General features: G+C 38.8%; 1 protein-coding gene across 2 annotated transcripts in view; it reads right to left on the bottom strand.

Annotated features, from left to right (window-relative positions):
• The window catches only part of LOC126279042 (medium-chain acyl-CoA ligase ACSF2, mitochondrial-like), a 211318-nt gene that overhangs the window by 33480 nt on the left and 159442 nt on the right, over positions 1-18396 (bottom strand). For both annotated transcript variants that reach the window (XM_049979445.1, XM_049979446.1), the window contains 2 exons: positions 4378-4473; positions 4141-4289 (listed from right to left, as the gene is read on the bottom strand). In XM_049979445.1, coding sequence (XP_049835402.1) covers positions 4141-4289; positions 4378-4473 — 245 coding nt within the window. The remainder of the gene's footprint in view (positions 1-4140; positions 4290-4377; positions 4474-18396) is intronic.

Genomic DNA, 18396 nt, shown 5'->3' with positions numbered 1-18396 from the left:
AGTAAATGCCACTGAAGCGGCCCAGACAGATGCCACTTGATGCCATAGCAGATGCAGCAGGTAGAATTCACGACACAATTGTGCCACCCCACACAGTTCAGCAGCATCAGCACCAGCATGTAACAGCACATCGTTGGCCACAGTGATTCATGCACATTATGAATACCTCGTTAACAAGGTTGATGCCTTAAGCCAAGAAACCAGTAAGCTATTCTCTTGCCACAATCAGAGGTCAACAAGTCATTCCTCCATGAACTCTCCAGTAGTGAGCAGCACAGCAGAGCCTTTGTCTGACATTTTTTGGTGACACTGGAAATTCAAAGACCAGGCATGTAAATGCACTTTGTGTTCTTTCCCAAACAGCAAAGGCAATTGGACATACATGCACTCACTTGACAGTTGCCATCCTTGTGCTCCTTCATAATGGATTGGAAGATACAATGGATGTTTCTCGTGGATGCAGGATTGATTTTTAACACTGATCCTGTTGCCTAAGCATTGGCAGCCAACTTCACTCTACCTCTCTGCAGCCAAAAACTCTAGCACAGTAACCTTCAGCACACAACACATGGAAATGAATTTGGGATTATCTCGCACTTCTGTTTGGAACTTTACCATAGCACACATGACTTAATCCGTTAACTGAGCTGACTTTCTGGTGCACTACTGTCTACTGCCAGACATCGTCAACATGTACATTATGTGATAAGTATCTGTACACCCTCAAAAGCATATGTTTATCCATATTAGGTGCACTGTGCTGCCACCTACTGCCAGGTACTCCATATCAGCGACCTCAGTAGTCATTAAACTTCATGAGAGCAGAATAGGGTGCTCCATAGAACTCACGGACTTTGAATGTGGTCAAGTGATTGGGTGTTACTTGTGTCATACATCTGTACACAAGATTTCCACACTCTTGAATATCCCTAGGTACACTGTTTCAGATTTGATAGTGAAGTGGAAATGTGAAGGGACATGTACAGCACAAAACTGTACAGGCTGACCTCATCTGTTGAATGACAGAGACCGCCGACAGTTGAAGAGGGTTGTAATGTGTAATAGGCAGACTTCTATCCAGACCGTTACACAGGAATTCCAAACTGCATCAGGACCTACTGCAAGTACTATGACTGTTAAGCGGGAGGTGAGAAAACTGATTTCATGGTGGAGCAGTTGCTCATAAACCACCCATCACACCGGTATATACCAAACGATGCCTCGGTTGGTGTAAGGAGCATAAACACTGGATGACTGAACAGTGGAAAAACATTGCGTGGAGTGAAGAATCACAGTAGACAATGTGGTTATCCGATGGCAGGATGTGAATATGGTGAATGCCTGGTGAACGTCATCTGCCAGCATGTGTAGTGGGAACAGTAAAATTCTGAGGCAGTGGTGTTAGGGTGTGGTCATGTTTTTCATGGAGGGAGCTTGCACCCCTTATTTTGCGTGGCAGTATCACAGCACAGGCCTTCATTGATGTTTTAAGCATCTACTAGCACTTTTGAAGGCCAATTCAGGAATGGCAATTGCGTCTTTCAACACAGTCGAGCACCTGCTCATAATGTATGGCCTCTGGCTGAGCAGTTATATGGCAATAACCTCCCTGTAATGGACTGGCCTGCACAGAGTCCCGACCTGAATCCTATAGAACACCTTTTGGATGTTTTGGACTGCCGACTTCATGCCAGGCCTCATCACCTGACACTGATACCTCTCCTCAGTGCAGCACTCCATGAAGAACGGGCTGCCATTCTCCAAGAAACACTCCTGCACCTGACTGAATGTACACCTTCAAGAGTGGAAGCTGTCATCAAGGCTAAGGATGGGCCAACACCATACTGAATTCCAACATTAGCGATGGAGGGTGCCACGAACTTTTAAATCATTTTCAGCCAGGTGCCCAGATACTTTTGATTACATAGTGTATCTCATCACTGGCCTAGCTGCTACTGGTTTTTGATGCAGTGCAGCAATGAACAGTGCCAAGCTTATCCAGTCGGTAGGCAGCAGATACACCAAGCTCCTGTAGCAGTTCCCAGGTACTACATTACCTTCAGGTGCACCTAACGAGGTATGTCACAACCTTGTGCACTACATTAAGACTTCCGTAGCCCACCAATTTCATATAGGCGAATAGGATTTACTCCTGACAGCTATGCTGTTGCCAAGGCGTAATTCAATATTAAGCGGAAGGAAGGCATCATTCACCTTTCCCGTAGTCCATGGTCATTGTCTCCACAATTGGCGCCCATGTTGTCTGGCATATTATATCAAGTCAAACTGCAGTCAGTTCAGCACTGGAACAAGACACAGATGGTGCACTGAAGCCAACTGCATTTTATTCACACAATCTCTGTCACAATTAAAAAGGAAGTGAGTTTGACTGCAAAGTATGTAATACTTTGCACACAGTTGGAGGCAAGAGTGTTTACCATTTTCCCCAGCGACAAAACCCTTCTGTGCCTTCCAAGAGATTAATGATAAATGCACGCCACAGCAATACAATCAGTTGGAATTTATCACTCAATTCGGCACTGACATACACTACACAGCAGGAACTGATAAAACAGTAGTTTGACTGCCTACCCCATGTAAACAGCACAATGAATGCTATAGATTTTGCTAACTTCCTAAAGCACAAAAGTCAGATCAGGAGCTTCAGGGCCTTCTCAAAGATGCTTCCTATAATCTTCAGCTGAAACTGATTGGTGTTCCTGCCACAAATGTAAAGCTTTATTGTGAAGTCTCTCCAGACAAGCTACTGAGAGCCTTCATAACTTTCACCATCCTGGCATCAGATCTACAGTTTAACTGATTGCTAACCATTTCATTTGGCATGGTATGCAGAAAGATTATCATGTGTGGACTCATGCATGTGTTCAGTGTCAATGTAGTGAAGTATGTCACTACATGCACATTCCTGTGTCAGTGTGAAATTTCCCTGATGCAGCCACATGATTTGCACAAGTGCCTTTACTGAATAGTCAACAATACCTATTAAAAGCAATCAACTGATTTACCCACTGGCCTGAAGCCATACCAGTCAACAATATTTCAGCAGGAACACTGGCCGCCGCCTCCATTTCACATTGGATTTCAAGCTTTGGTTGTTTGCTACATATCACAACAGACCACAGCCAACAATTTGAGTCTAAATTGTTTGCCCAGCTGAGCAAATTCTGTTGTGCCATACGTCACAAGACCACACACTATCACTCAACAAGTAATGGCTAGAGAGAACACTGCCACAGTTCATTAGGAGCCACAATCATGTGTAATGATCCACACTGGACATCAACCATACCATTGGTCTTGCTCAGTATGTGAAGCGTTTATGAACCTGACCTGGACTCTCCATCAGTTGAGCTCGTTTATGGCAAAGCCCAGTAACTGCCAAGTGAGGCAACTCTTCTAAGTGCAGTCAAGATGGATGACATCAATCTTACGTATTTCATTTCTTGCCCAAGGGAACAGGTGAATCAAATCCAACCTCACAAAGCACCAAGACATGGAACTTCACCTACCTATATGCACACATTTTATGCTATGCACAGATAGAGTGAAACTCGCAGTGACAGTTCCATACACGGGCCCTTGTCATGTCACTAGCTGAGACAAAAGAACCACATAAATTTTGTATCAATGTCAAACCCAGTCTTCATGTTACCTGCATTACTACAAATGCTTGCACAATGTAACCAGCCACATTTCCAGGTGAATGAGAAACTCAACCCAAGTGCTGAACACGCCTTGGATGGCACGTACATTTCCCATTTCAATTCGTTGATGACAATCCACCTTCCCCAGGGTACGGGCTGATGTAGCAGCAAACATCAGCACATCATCAAAGAGCTATGAGTTGGTGTGTGTGTGTGTGTGTGTGTGTGTGTGTGTGTGTGTGTGTGTGTTCAATTCATGTTTTGTTTACAGTGACTATTTAGTGTGTCTGTATAATTTTCTGTAGTTTGTTCTAAATAAATCACAGTACACCAGAATATATATTTTGTACCTGTGCCTGGCTGAGTCGATGAATGTTTGTAACATTCAGTTCAGAAGACTATCAATTAGCCTTTAAGCACTTTGGTCTGCAACTAATTGTTAATTATGATGAGATTATTACAAAAAAAAACTTACTTTTCTTTCAGTATTGCTTTTGCTGAATCCTCTCCTTTGAAACCCGCTGAAGGTAACACAAGTGTACACCCATGATGCAGTGAATTGAGAACTCCACACACATTTCCAAAACAGTGAAAAAAGGGCACTTGTAGACATATACGATGATGCTAGAACACAACAGATTCCCTGCTCTCGAATACCCATATTACTATATTTAAATCTCTCAGGTAATAGGTTAAATAATATATAACTTACCTTTTTATATAGGCCTGCTCTCTCACCCAAGAAATATGAGTTGTTGACAACACTATGGTGACTTAACAAGGTTGCTTTTGGATGTCCGGTTGTGCCCTATTAAAGATATACATATTAAAAACAAAGCAATTGCATAAACTATGAAAATGTAACAGAAAAAAATTAATTACACCAAACTGCCAATGGGACAAATTTGTATTATCATGCATAAAGAAAGGATTATATTTTCTTGTTAACCAACTTTTGCATAATTTACCCAACACTAAGTTAAGCAGTAAAAAATTAACCACTTACTGTACAAATAAAGCCTCAATGCAATGGTTTAGAAAATAATATGTACCTTTTCTTGTCTAAGTGGCATAAGACCCTCTCTCAGTAGGCCTCTCAATTTAGAATTCTAATGTTGTGAGTCATTAAAATGAGAATAAGCCATGGAAGAGCTGAAAATAGTCAAAACCAATCTCAACAATTTGAGAAAACTACAATTCTTGATTTTAAACTGATGCATCAGAAAATGTACTTCTATAGCTATTGCACATTTTGACATTAACAGACCATTTCAAGCAATCCTGTTGGAGGAACATCTGCAGCTGAGCATTATACCAGAGGTTGAAAATTGTAGATAGTGCACCGCGCCTTGTACACATCCACTGCGCGGGGGAGGGGGAGCTCACAGCATCAAGTTATGATACCTGAACATGGACGTATAAGAGCCCAAAACCAGTCTTGTGATAACAAAAGAACTTTTACAACTCTAGCAGTACTTTCAAGCTCTGGTAGGAGGCAACTTCAGGCAATATTAGCTATTCAGATGGATTCCACAATGAATTTACAGTATTAACGCATTTTATGAACTGCCTCTAATGTTATGTTGACCTCTTCTTATGTTGTGGCTGTTTACACCAAAATAAATAAAGTAATTATTTTGTAGCCTAGTGGAAATAAATATCTTAATGCAAGGATTCCATCTATACATTCCAGTATGAAGACGATATGTACTTTCTATGCCACATAATCACTGTTTTTGAAACTTTCACATTAAACCTTGTTTAAAATAACTTTATGACTGACAATTAAGCGAGTCAAATGGTTGGCTTCAGCAAGCCACCAGGCACCTGGTAATAGTTCTTTCTCAACTGCCATGCACTTGCTGCGTCACCTGTTTTGTAGGTTCATGCTGAGCCATGTCAAAAAATACTGCCAGCTGCCAATGGACTGTCAGTCTCAGGGTTATTTTAATTGAGCTATTACGTTTGGAACCCTTTAAATACATATCTCATTTCCATTAGATTTGACTGCTTTGCCTAGACCCAACTCATTGTCTTAGTCTTTGTATTTTATTGGGCTATTCTTGAATTGTTTAACGCCTTAGATTCTGCAAATCATTCAGTAGTCTCACACAAACACTGCGAAAGGGGAGAAATATTAGATATCTTATAATATTCCAGAATTTGTGCACCATCACTATCTCCAGGGTTGCTCATAATAGAAACTGTTTTAATATGACACTGGGAAGTTCTGGGGGAAGACTATAACTAATGAAAGGAGCAAAGGCTTACAGTCATGCAAAAGGCTCCGCAAAATATGCATCAGAGTTGGTATACAATGTGACTGCTTTCAAAGGTGGCCCTGCCTCTTCTAGGATAGACAATGCCTGTCGCAGGGCTAGAATAGGGTGTGCAAGTTGGGTAATGGGGCAGGTGTTGCTCCTTCCAAAAGGATATTTTTAATATGGAAAGGGGGTCGGGAGTAGACGTGATACAAAAATAATCCATGTTTTTTGTGCATAGGCATATGCTGTAAAATTTGAGAGCGACTGTGATAAAAGCTATGGGTATGCTTTATACAGCTTGAGTGCACCTTTAACATAGTTTTAGATTGCCATATGTTACCTAAAGTGTGTCTTCTTGATACATCATCATCTTGCTACCTTGTTCTGGTGGTCAGCACAATCCGTGCCACCACCATGCTTCACCATCCAACTCTTCTGCACTTTGTTCCATCTTGCAGTGAATGCTAAATGAAAGATCACAACTTCGACTCCAAGCTATGGAATGACTGAACGGACATTTGTTTCAACTCTCCTGTATTTTAAAGCCCATGATACCTTCAATAGGAGGTATCACAGAATGAACAAGTGGCCCCGGCTGGTAGATACCTCACATTCTCCCCAATGTACCTTGAACCTCCCATAGCAGCTGTGTCAATATAAAGCAGTGCGGACAGTCTAATTTCGCCTTGCACACTATTTCTATCTATTTCCTCTTGCGATCATCTTTTGTCTGGATGATTCTTCTGGTGAACTAGGATACTTGCTAACAGATCCCGATACACTAATATCCCCATACTGAAGCTAAAGATGTCATGTACAAATTTCTTAACTGTACACATTACCAATGCTGTAGTACAGCTCCAACAGATAGGTGTAATAACTCTTAATTACACACATCATGACTGTAATACATATCCAACAGATACATATATTTCACACATCATAACTGATTACTATGCAGTTATTAACAGACCATAAATCCCCAAGAAAACATTTTTCTTTCTATTCACTAGGTCAAAATTATCACAGCAAGTGATGGTTTTCTTTTACAATTCTGTACATAACTCTCTTCATCAATATTTAAAAATTTTTTCACATATGTAGATATTCTTTTTGCTTGGGCTTGATAATATAAGGAGACAAATTTGCTTTTAAATTTTCTAATGCTGACATCTCACATTTTCATTTAATATTTTTACACAGAACTTACAAATGTATACAACATTATTTTCTAGAAGTAACTAATACAGATTCTGTAACTTCCACGAGTACACCCCAATATTTCAAATTCTCTTGCATTTGTACATATGGAGATGTAAAAGGTCTCCACCCCTTGCAATTAGCACTGTTCTCATTACCTTCACGAGTAAGGAAAACCTCTCCAGATACATAACAATCTTCACTGTAACTATTTAATTACACTGTCAAATAATCACTAGACCTTACTGCACAATCTTTCTTTCTTTATTTCCATGACAGTGTCCCACTTCAATCCCTACAAATATGAGGTCTGTTCAAAAAATTCTGGAACATTCATAATTTCACACCAATGGTGTCTTTAAGCAAAATGCGCTTCCGTCCCTGCACAAGCCTGTGTTTAATGTGTAACTGCTGGAAGTTTCATTCTTGTATGCCCGTTAGTTATTTTTCACTACTTTTTTGAGTAGAATGTTGTCACACGGTTTGAGAATCTCAAGATGGCAGAGTTAGAGGAGCAATGCATCTGTATTAAATTTTGCCTGAAACTCAAGAAAACCTTCACAGAGACACAGCAAATGATGCAAGAAACCTACAGTGATGCATGCTTAAGCCATTCTCAGTGTTACAAATGGTTCACATGGTTTAAAAATGACCCGACAGGAGTTAAAGATCACATTCATTTGTGACGCCACTCGACATCTCAGAATGACACTCACATCAGGAATGTCAACAAAATTGTGTGTGCTGATCTGAGCCTGACTGACTGAGAGATTACAGAAGAATCCAACATTTCAGTTGGATCATGTCATGAAATCCTGACACAGCATCTTGGAATGCATTGTGTTGCTGCCAAGACCCACGAGTCAAGAGCAGAAAGACTTCACCTCGCAGTCTGTGATGAGCACAAATGAGAAAGGGATGTTCCTTACGAGAACAACAGCCGATGATGGGACATGAGTCTACGGTTATGATGTTGAGACCAAGGTTCTATCTTCAGAATGCGTTGGGAAAGGTCAAATATCAAAGCTATGCTGATAGTTTTGACTTTGAAGGATTAGTTCATCATGAACTCTTGTCCCAGGGACAACCTGTTAATCGATGGTACTATTGGGATGTGCTGCAATGCCTGTGAAAAAATGTGAGAAGAAAATGGCCTGAAAAGTAATGAGACAATTTATGGCTCTTGCATCATGATAATGCACTTGCACATTTATTCCTGTTGATGCATGACTATTGCACAAAAAACTAAATCACTTTGCTGCCTCATCCTCCATACTCTCCAGACCAGGCCCCTGCAGACTTTTTTATTTCCAAAGTTGAAAAACCCATTGAAAGGATGAAAATCTCCAACGACACACTAGATAAAATGAAATTCGCAGATGGCACTTCATGCGATCCAGCAAAAGGCATACCTAGATTGCTTCCAAAAATGGAAACGGCATTGGGAGTTAAGTATCAGTTGTAGAGGAGAGTATTTCGAAGGAGACCATGCACAATAAGTAGAAGGTAAATCAAACCATGGAAAATCTAGGATGGGATGTAACAATATTATGAGAAGGAAAGTTGCTACTCACCATACACTCGAGATATTGAGTCGCAGATAGGCACAACAAAAAGACACTCACAATTAAATCTTTCAGCCATTAAGGCCTTTGTCAACAACACACCACCAAAAACGAGCACACAAACTCTCACAGAAACTCTCATGTGTGAGTGCGAGGTGATTTTTTTTTTTTTTTTTTTTTTTTTTTTTTGACTCAGCATCTCCACTATATGGTGAGTAGCAACTTTACTTCTCATAATCTTGTTATAAGTAAAAGGTAAAAAATTTTGTGCATGAAGTTCCAGAATTTTTTGAACAGACCTTGTATATGGTATATGCCATTTCTTTCTTAATTTCACAGGACTGTAGCATAGTTCACTCTTCTGGATCTGTCTACCAGTCTTCAATTCATCCTTCATCACTACAATTACACTTCACCTTTTTATCATAACTAAACAGTACAACACCTTTTTATTATTCTGTTACAATGCTACTCAGACGTTCCTTATTTTACTTGTCTGACAGTACTCTGATGTCACTGTAAGATCTTTATCCATAATTTTCTACAGTTCTCTAGTATAAACCCATTTTCTCACATTAAAGCAAATCTATGATAACCTAGCCTTTCCTGTATTGTTTTACATCTACCTACTGCAGCTTAAAGTGTCCATCATTCTATATATCTTTATTTGTCTCAGTCTGATCTATGAATGGCCTTTGATTATGAAATAAACAAGTGGGATTTGTGGCTACTGCTATTTTAATCACTATTCTTTGCTTGTAATTAAGGTCTGGCTTGTGGAAAGATCCTCTCACCATTACAGTTGTTTGCTCAACCATTTATACTCAATGAGTAATAGTACTGGTAGTACACTAGCATTTTTACACTTTAGCTAATGTGTGCTCTACGGAACATTTGTCTCACTGCAGATTCTTAATTTAACAATTCACAATACCCTTTACATACTTATTCAATGTCTCTCCACAAGAGTGTTAAGTATTCTTATCAATTTCTTCCTTATTCTACTATTTGGCTATCTACCTTATCCAAAGTGTACTTTTCTCTTTGGTGTCTGCACTTATCAAATGACACTTCATTAGTATGTCTGCATCATTCCCATCAACCCACCACAGTTTCCTGTCTGACAGATACATCATTATGAGCTCTGAGGACAAAGATATTCAGCATGCTCTACAGAACAAAGTGTCACAGTTTCTCCTGGTCAAATCCTCAAAAAGTAGTCCCAACAAACCCATATTATAAAAGTGTTGATACAGATGCAACAACTCGTGATAAAAAGAAAATTCATAATATGTAAATCATAATTGTCCTAAGTAACATCTAATGTCATAAATATCATACCATGTCTCTTGTGATTATTCAGGTACCTAGCCATAATGAAATAAATTTCTATTTGATCTGTCTTTAATATAAATATATTTTTGACATATGCACTACTGACACAGCAAGCATTCATGAAATATTTTTCTGATTTGCTATTCGAACAGTGTAAAACTTACAGTAAATGCCTTATTTACTGTTTTGATCACATCAAATCAGTAGTTTCTGTTACTCAAAAAAAGTGACTACTCATATATAAATCTGCTATTTCTCTGGTATCTTTTGCACTAATTATTTATTGCTATAATATTGTTGAATTCAAGCTGATTGTTGACAAATGTGGCTTATCCTCCATTTACTTTGTCGTATTTACAATTATTGTTACTTATAATATTATACAAAGTTGTGAACTTCTAGGTAACTAGTGGCTTCTATTTCTGCACACCCACACTGTATGAACCTTTTACTCAACCGGTATTTGGTTTTACGAGGTTTTACTTCACTTTTTCTCTCTCTCTTTTTTTTTTTTTTTTTTTTTTTTTTGTACTGAACAACACAGCAACACAACATAAAACTAAAAACTACACTCATTCTTTGGCAACACACACAGAAGTGTAAAAGTTTGCTCACTTCATATGGCATGTCTCGTGTAATACACTTTATGAGTAATTTAAATTAAAGAGCTGGTAAATAATAAAGGCCTATCTTAACCACCTTTGTTGGTTAAAGAATTTTTTGATCTATTTGGAACTGTCCACATTAATAACAAAGAAAGACATAAGCAGAAAAGAACATTTATTTATAGTTGTTTATTAAAAAGCATGAAGATTTCACATTCTATAGATGCAGCTTCGGTAAGACATTGTCTACGACTTCACTGTAGCAGCTACTTTCTCCATGAAGTCTGCCATTTTTATATCACGATGGCTGACACCATTAACATATTGAGATGCCAGTGTAACTTTTACTTTATTGTAGACATTAAATCATTCAGGATGATGATCCATCTTCTCCACCAAGAGTGCAACACGAGTCATGAAACCAAATGCCTCATTGAAGTTGTTAAATATAAAATCCTTAGCAATGGCATCTCGATTCTCTGTAACTTTCAACTTAGGTATTGGTAGTCATATGAAAGTCTGATTCTTGTGCAAGAGCCGCTTAACCAAAACATTAATAATCGTATTTGGATCACCTTGAACTTCAATGATATACTTCTTTTTCTAATTTAGGACGCACTGAACCAAGCTGCAGATCGACCTTCTCTACAGCGGTGAAGCTTAAATATTTGTTCAGTAGTAATTCCCTTAATTTTAGATAACTAGAGGGTAGTTGTTAGCTGAAAATGGAAACATTTGGTAATGCTCAAGAATTATAAATACAATTACGGTACTTTCGTTTCGACGTTTCTCAATTATAGTATGTAATGATTTTTGGTGTGTGTACTGCCACCTGTCGGATCTCTAGATCAGCTGTACCACTACAGTGCTTCAAGCAATCGAGCATAGCGGCAAGTACAAGACATAAGAAAATGTCTGGCAAGCTGAGTGAGGAGGAGCAAACACAAGTTCTCCAACCACTGTTGGGGAAAGGCTGGAAAGTTACAGAGAATCGAGATGCCATTGCTAAGGATTTTATATTTAACAACTTCAATGAGGCATTTGGTTTCATGACTCATGTTGCACTCTTGGCAGAGAAGATGGATCATTATCCTGAATGATTTAATGTCTACAATAAAGTAAAAGTTACACTGGCATCTCAAGATGTTAATGGTGTCAGCCATCGTGATATAAAAATGGCAGACTTCATGGAGAAAGCAGCTGCTACAGCGAAGTCGTAGACAATGTCTTACCGAAGCTGCATCTATAGAATGTGAAATCTTCATGCTTTTTAATAAACAACTATAAATAAATGTTCTTTTCTGCTTATGTCTTTCTTTGTTATTAATGTGGACAGTTCCAAATAGATCAAAAAATTCTTTAACCAACAAAGGTGGTTAAGATAGGCCTTTATTATTTACCAGCTCTTTAATTTAAATTACTCATAAAGTGTATTACACGAGACATGCCATATGAAGTGAGCAAACTTTTTCACTTCTGTGTGTGTTGCCAAAGAATGAGTGTAGTTTTTAGTTTTATGTTGTGTTGTTCAGTACAAAAAAAGGGTATTTGGTTTTAGCAAGAAAACTGCTTTTGGATGTGATCTATTGATTATCATATAATGTCCACTGTACCTTGGAAAAAAATTCTTGTGTTCCTTTATGTTAGAGCTTTGATGTACTTCTTTGACTAACAATAAGTCATTAAGTACTGATGTAATTGCTTTTTCATTTTACACTGAGGTTACAAAAGCCACGAGATCATGAGATACATGTACACAGATGGCAGTGGTATCATGCACAAAAGGTATAAAAGGGCAGTGCATTGATGGAGCTGTCATTTTGAGTCAGGTAATTCATGTGAAAAGGTTTCCGACCCGAATTTACAGACTTTGAACAAGGATTGGTAGTTGTGGCTAGGCACATGGGACATTCTATTTCAGAAATCATTAGGGAATTCAATACTATGAGATCCACAGCGTGAAGAGTACAACAAGATCACCAAAGTTTAAGACATCACCTCTCGACAACGACAACACAGTGGCCAACGGCCGTCATGTAACAACCGAGAGCAGTGCTGTTTGTGTAGAGTTGTCAGTGCTAACAGACGCGCAACACTGCATGGAACAACCACAGAAATCAATGTGGGATGTAAGACAAATGTATCTGTTAAGAAAGTGTGGCAAAATTTAGTATTAATGGGCTGTGGTAGCAGACGAATGATGCAAGTGCATGTGCTAGAAGCACGACTTCACCTGCAGTGCCCCTCTTGCCCTACTAGTGACCATATTCATTGGATTCCAGACGACTGGAAAACCATGGCCTGCTCAGATGAATCCCAGTTGCAGTTGGTAGTAGATGGTGGTAGGATTCAGGTGTGGTGCAGACTGTATGAAATCATGGATCCAAATTGCCAACAAGGCACACTGCACATTGGTGGATCCATAATGGTGTGGGCTGTGTTTACATGGAATGGACTGGCTTCTCTGGTCCAGCTGAACCAATCACTGACTGGCAATGGTTATATTCAGTTACTTGGACACCATTTGCGGCCATTCATGGACTTAATGTTCCTAAACAACAGAATGGGGCCACAGTTGTTCGTGACAGGTCTGAAGAATATTCTAGGCAAATCAAGCAAATATTTTGCCATCCAGGCTGCCTGACATGAATCATGCACAAAATCCTGCACCAACAACACTTTCATGATGGACAGCTATAGAGGAGCATGGCTCAATATTTCTGTAAGGGACTGCCGAAAACTTGTTGAATCCATACCATGTCAAACTACTTCACTATGCTAGTCAAAAAGAGGTTTCACATGGAATTTTAGGCTGTCCCATGACATGTCACCTCAATTTATTTACCCCATCATTTGCATGCTGATTCTCGTAAATGCCATTTCATCACTTCTTCCACTTAATTTGTTAGGCGTTATTGAAGTTATTTAAGTGGCCAGAGGCAAATGTAGATCTCTCAATGAATTTGTGGTGTAATATTCTTACAAGTGACAATCCATTTGATAAGTGGGGTAGTTCATTTAGTTGCGCCTAGGTTGTTTGCCTTTGAGAACTATGTCCTAGGTAACCTTCCTATTTACTTCATTATCCATTCACAAGGTTATGATTTTGGACTTTATTTTGAAACTGCAATACATTTTATGCCTTCCCACGTCAAAAACTATGACTAATAAATTGTGTTCCATTATCTGTAATAAGTCACTTCAGTTTTCCTACTTCAGCAAAATATTTTTGCATACAGTCAATTAATGTCTCAGTATATGCACAAATATTTGGACCAGCATTCCACAAGCATGTATATAAATGTGACATCTACCTATCAGTCAGCAACAGAGCATAAAAATCAGAAACTGATAAATCATGTAATCCTTTCGGCAACATCTGATGCACTGCGTAACGAAATAGCAGTATTATCCTCCTTTACCTTCTGACATGTTATACAGGTGCTCAATAAATTTATTTAAGCCTCTGAAATGACAGAACTTACTCATGTGGGTAATACTCATGTGCATACTGAAACAACCATAAACTTTACATATGAACCACACCAACGCTGTCTGAGCATATCCAATAATACACAGTTTCCAAAATTGTGTATTCTGACTTTCTCATCAATGTAACACTTAGTTTACCACTAGCCATAATTCTCTCTCTGCTGGTAGTATCAACCCCTGCTTACATTCTTGAACTTTACTCTTAAAACTTCAATGTTCCTTGTTTTATTTGATTCGTGAGGTTTCTTTCATTTTCGGTGTAACTACAGTTAACAGCAAATATTATCTCAGGCCCCTTGGTTTTTGTAAATTCCTTCTATTCTGATAATCTGCCTGGAACTTTATTGTGTTAAACCTTCAATGTATTTTATATCTAAACGAAACTGTTGAAGAAACAATACCCAATGCAAGCGGCAGCTATGTATAAATGACTCCCCATCAAAAAGTTAAGTTCTTGGTGGTTGGTATAGATTACTATTTGAGAACCCCAAATGAGGGTTTCAAATTTTTGTTAACTCCACACTATTGCTAATAACTTTTTCCACTGCAGTATAATTCAATACAAGTCTGTTTAAGCTTCGACTAGAAAAAGCAATTATTTTACGTTCTTCCAACTCAGGATCCCATTCCAAATAGCTATCTATTTTAATAACGATAGCAAAACTTGGTTCATTATAACTTGTTCACATATATACTGGTGGCAGAAATCAGCTAATATTAAGAATGAACAGAATTGTCTTGAAGTAAAGAATGTTAGACAATTCTTCATAGCTCTTGTGTTCAGCGTCCAGTTTTACATTGTTTACTCCCACAAGATGTCCTTCAAACTTCAGTTCATCCCTGCCAAAGTGTGACTTTGCTAACTTAATTGTTATACCTGCCTCATAAAATTAATCCAAGGTTCTTAATAACAATGTTCTTTCCAAGTTTTGGATATGATTAATAAAATAATTATGTAGATCAAAAGCTCTTGCAGCAGCTCCCTGCCAAAAGCTTTGTCTCAGACTCATGTAAATACAGAACCACATTTAGCCCAAATAGTGATACTCTGAATTTAAATGATTTTCCATCATGGAAAAATGCAGTGTATTGTTTTGCATCTTCATCTGAACTAATCTACCAATGGCCAGCTATAAAATCCACCGAACTAAAGTACTTTGCTTCCTCGAAACATGCTAACAATTTGTTGATACACACTGGCCTGTCCCTTTCAGTCTCTGTACATCTACTGAGCATTTAGCAAATTACAGCTTATCTCTATCTGCTAAAGTGATCCAACCAAGTAATCAAGCTGGCGATGGACTTGCATATAGTTTTGTAGTCAACAGCTGCGCTGAGATGGTATATGTTTTGTCAATAAGCTGCAACTACGTCAGCTGTCTTTTACATCACACCCGACAAATTTTCTTCTAAATTGCAGGCACACAACACAGATAAAATATAACTAGAATTTAGAAGAATGTCAGGTGTGATGGAGAAACACACACACACACACCTGGCAACTGTCTTTCAGCTATCCAATTAAGTATGTGAATAATGCTATCGTGCACTTTTCAATATTATTTCTTTAGTATCTTTTATTTCTTGTCGAAATATTTAGATGACATGGTGTATTGAGCAATTTAGCTCTCTTGTTCGTCCTCAGTTGCCACAGGAAACAAAAATAATAATCTCAACATTTCCTGAAAGTTTGTATACTTTCTTGCAAAACTTGTGACCTTTCCAGCCTCGAAGTTTCTCCTTACTTCACAGTCCTAAATACTGTGTAAAATTTACAAATAGTTGCACTAAAAGCTGTCAGTATGCTTTATATAGGTTGAATACATCTTTAACATGGTTTTAGAATGTCATCTGTTACCACCCCAAATGTCTGTTCTTGATTAATTATTGTCTTGCTACATTGTTCTGGTCGTCCATATTCTCCACCCCATCACCACGCTTGAACATCCAACGCTTCTGCACTTCATTCCATCTTGCAGGAAATGTTAAATGAAAGATCACAACTTCTACACCAAGCTACAAAATGACTCAATGAACTCTTGTTTCAGCTCTTCTATATTTTACATTATAGTGGTTCAAAGAAGCTATATCTATGGTAACAGACAAAAATCATTTAAACACTTCTAACTTAAAGTGCATACAGACAGGCAGTGGTATATTAAAAGATAATTCATTTGTCTTGATGATGAAGACATTGTCAGCAGGCTGTGTATTCCAGGCAGCCCATGACTGGAGGCCCAGCTGCTAGATGTTGCACATTCACTGCCAACATACCTTGTCCTTTCCACAGCATCTGTGCCAATAAAAAGCGGCATGGATGGTCTCTAATTTCACCTTTAACACTATTTCTACCAATTTCCTCTATTGCAATCATGTCTTGGTGGAACAATTCTTCATAGTGGACCATGATATTTGCTTTAACATCCTGAAACACTACAGTGGTGGGAAGGATTTTTTGAACGATGTTCTTTATTTTGGGGCACAATGAAAGAGAGAAAAAGCCTTAGCACTGGATACAGCTCAGTTGTCCAGAGCGTACACCTTTATTTTTTATTTTTGAGAGGGGGGGGGGGGGGTGCTGCTCCTTTGCAGCTGGTTAATGTAGATAGATAAAGAATTTAGGACTTGAGATAGGGTACATCAAGCTTGCTTGTGAACGACATGTCATGAATAGCACCTGTCTGTGAAGATGTTAGCAAAATCTTCAACAAACTGGGAAAAGGGTCTTTTTATCATTCCAAATGTACCATCCAAGGGCTGACAACTGTATGGGAAACAAACTTTGGTGTGCAATTAATGGCACATGTCAAAGATGACTATTGGTGATGGTTGATGGTCTTTATGTGGATAAGGGCACCTGAGATAGAAGTAGATGTTGAGGCTGAAGAGAGCCAGCTGAAACAGATAGCACAGTACATGTTAAGACTTGACAGCTATATTTGTGGCTGTCAGTTCCCTCCATTAATCTTTCATGGCGTCCCCCTCCCCCTCCTTACTGCCCCCTGTTTTATTACCCCTTCACCCATGCCCAACTTAGTCTCATTTCATCATGTGAGAAACAATTATTGCAGCCTGCACCAGGACATAGCCGTTGTTGCCACATTCTTATTTAATTCCCTTGCTGCCTCTCCCTCCCAGCTGTCGCTATTGTACCCTGCCCCCCTCCTCTCCTCTGCTAGCAATCCTCACCCCAGTTGGACTGCAATCCTGGGACAATGGACCCATAAGTGCATGAGCGTGTGTCCCCTTACATATAATACTGATGAGTATCTCTTGGGTTTGAGTTGGCGGCCATGCTCAGATCCCACAGCATAGCAGCAAGGGTCATATCTATAATTCTCAGATGAAGTGGCGAGTCCGTGGGAATGTCCTCTGGTTTGTATATGTAGAAGCTGTGCTTATTCACTTTGTGTACATTCTTGCCTCGGCTCATGTGCAACATATTTGTAGGTGAGCTCTCACAAAGGCTGCTTACAAAGGATTTCACGCTAACTTGAGATGATAGCACTCCTCTGTGTTTATCCTTATTCCTACTGATTACTTTATGGTGCTCTCCCTGTAATTGCTGACTACGCATAACAATGTTCCTTACAAAACCACACTCAACAATATTGTTGAGATTACGGGGAAATTAAACATTAAAATCAATCTTCACTGAGACTTGGTCTGCAGTGTGATAAACTGTAATTATTTGAATGACTTAAACCAATCAAACAATTGTTTTCACCCGTCATGAAAGAGTAAAGATATATGTAACTGCCACATGTACCACGTATACAGAAGCATCAACACAAATTACAAAGGCAGTACTGTATTTCTCAGCATTGCATGGCATGCGTTAAATGCATACACATAGGATATAAAGAGAAATCGATGGTGGAAGAACACAGCTTCAATGTAAAAACATTTTATTTCAATGCATAATCTTGCTGTGACCTCACTATTGAGAGATTGTGCTAAAGAAATCAGTAACAATATTAACAAACATCATATCAAGGGAGACAATAACATTAAGTTCTAATGGGCTTACGGGCTATAGTCAGAGGATGCTGGACACGGGGCTCGGGCAACGTTGGCCACACAGAACACTAAGCAAATACACTCCCCCTCCCCCCTTCCACCTGGGCAAACACTGGTCCAGAAGAGCACAAGTACTTCCACAGAATTTGTAATTTGTTGTACAAGTAGTGCGAGCACCATTTTGAATGTGGTTCTTAAGACCTACGTATTTGTTTACTTTGGTACCTATTCAGATAGTGTTTTCTTCTTA

This window comes from Schistocerca gregaria, chromosome 6, assembly GCF_023897955.1.
Source record: "Schistocerca gregaria isolate iqSchGreg1 chromosome 6, iqSchGreg1.2, whole genome shotgun sequence".
NCBI classification, from domain to species: Eukaryota; Metazoa; Arthropoda; class Insecta; order Orthoptera; family Acrididae; genus Schistocerca; species Schistocerca gregaria.
Note: the sequence above shows the minus strand (reverse complement) of the source record. Positions and strands in the feature narration are given on the sequence as shown.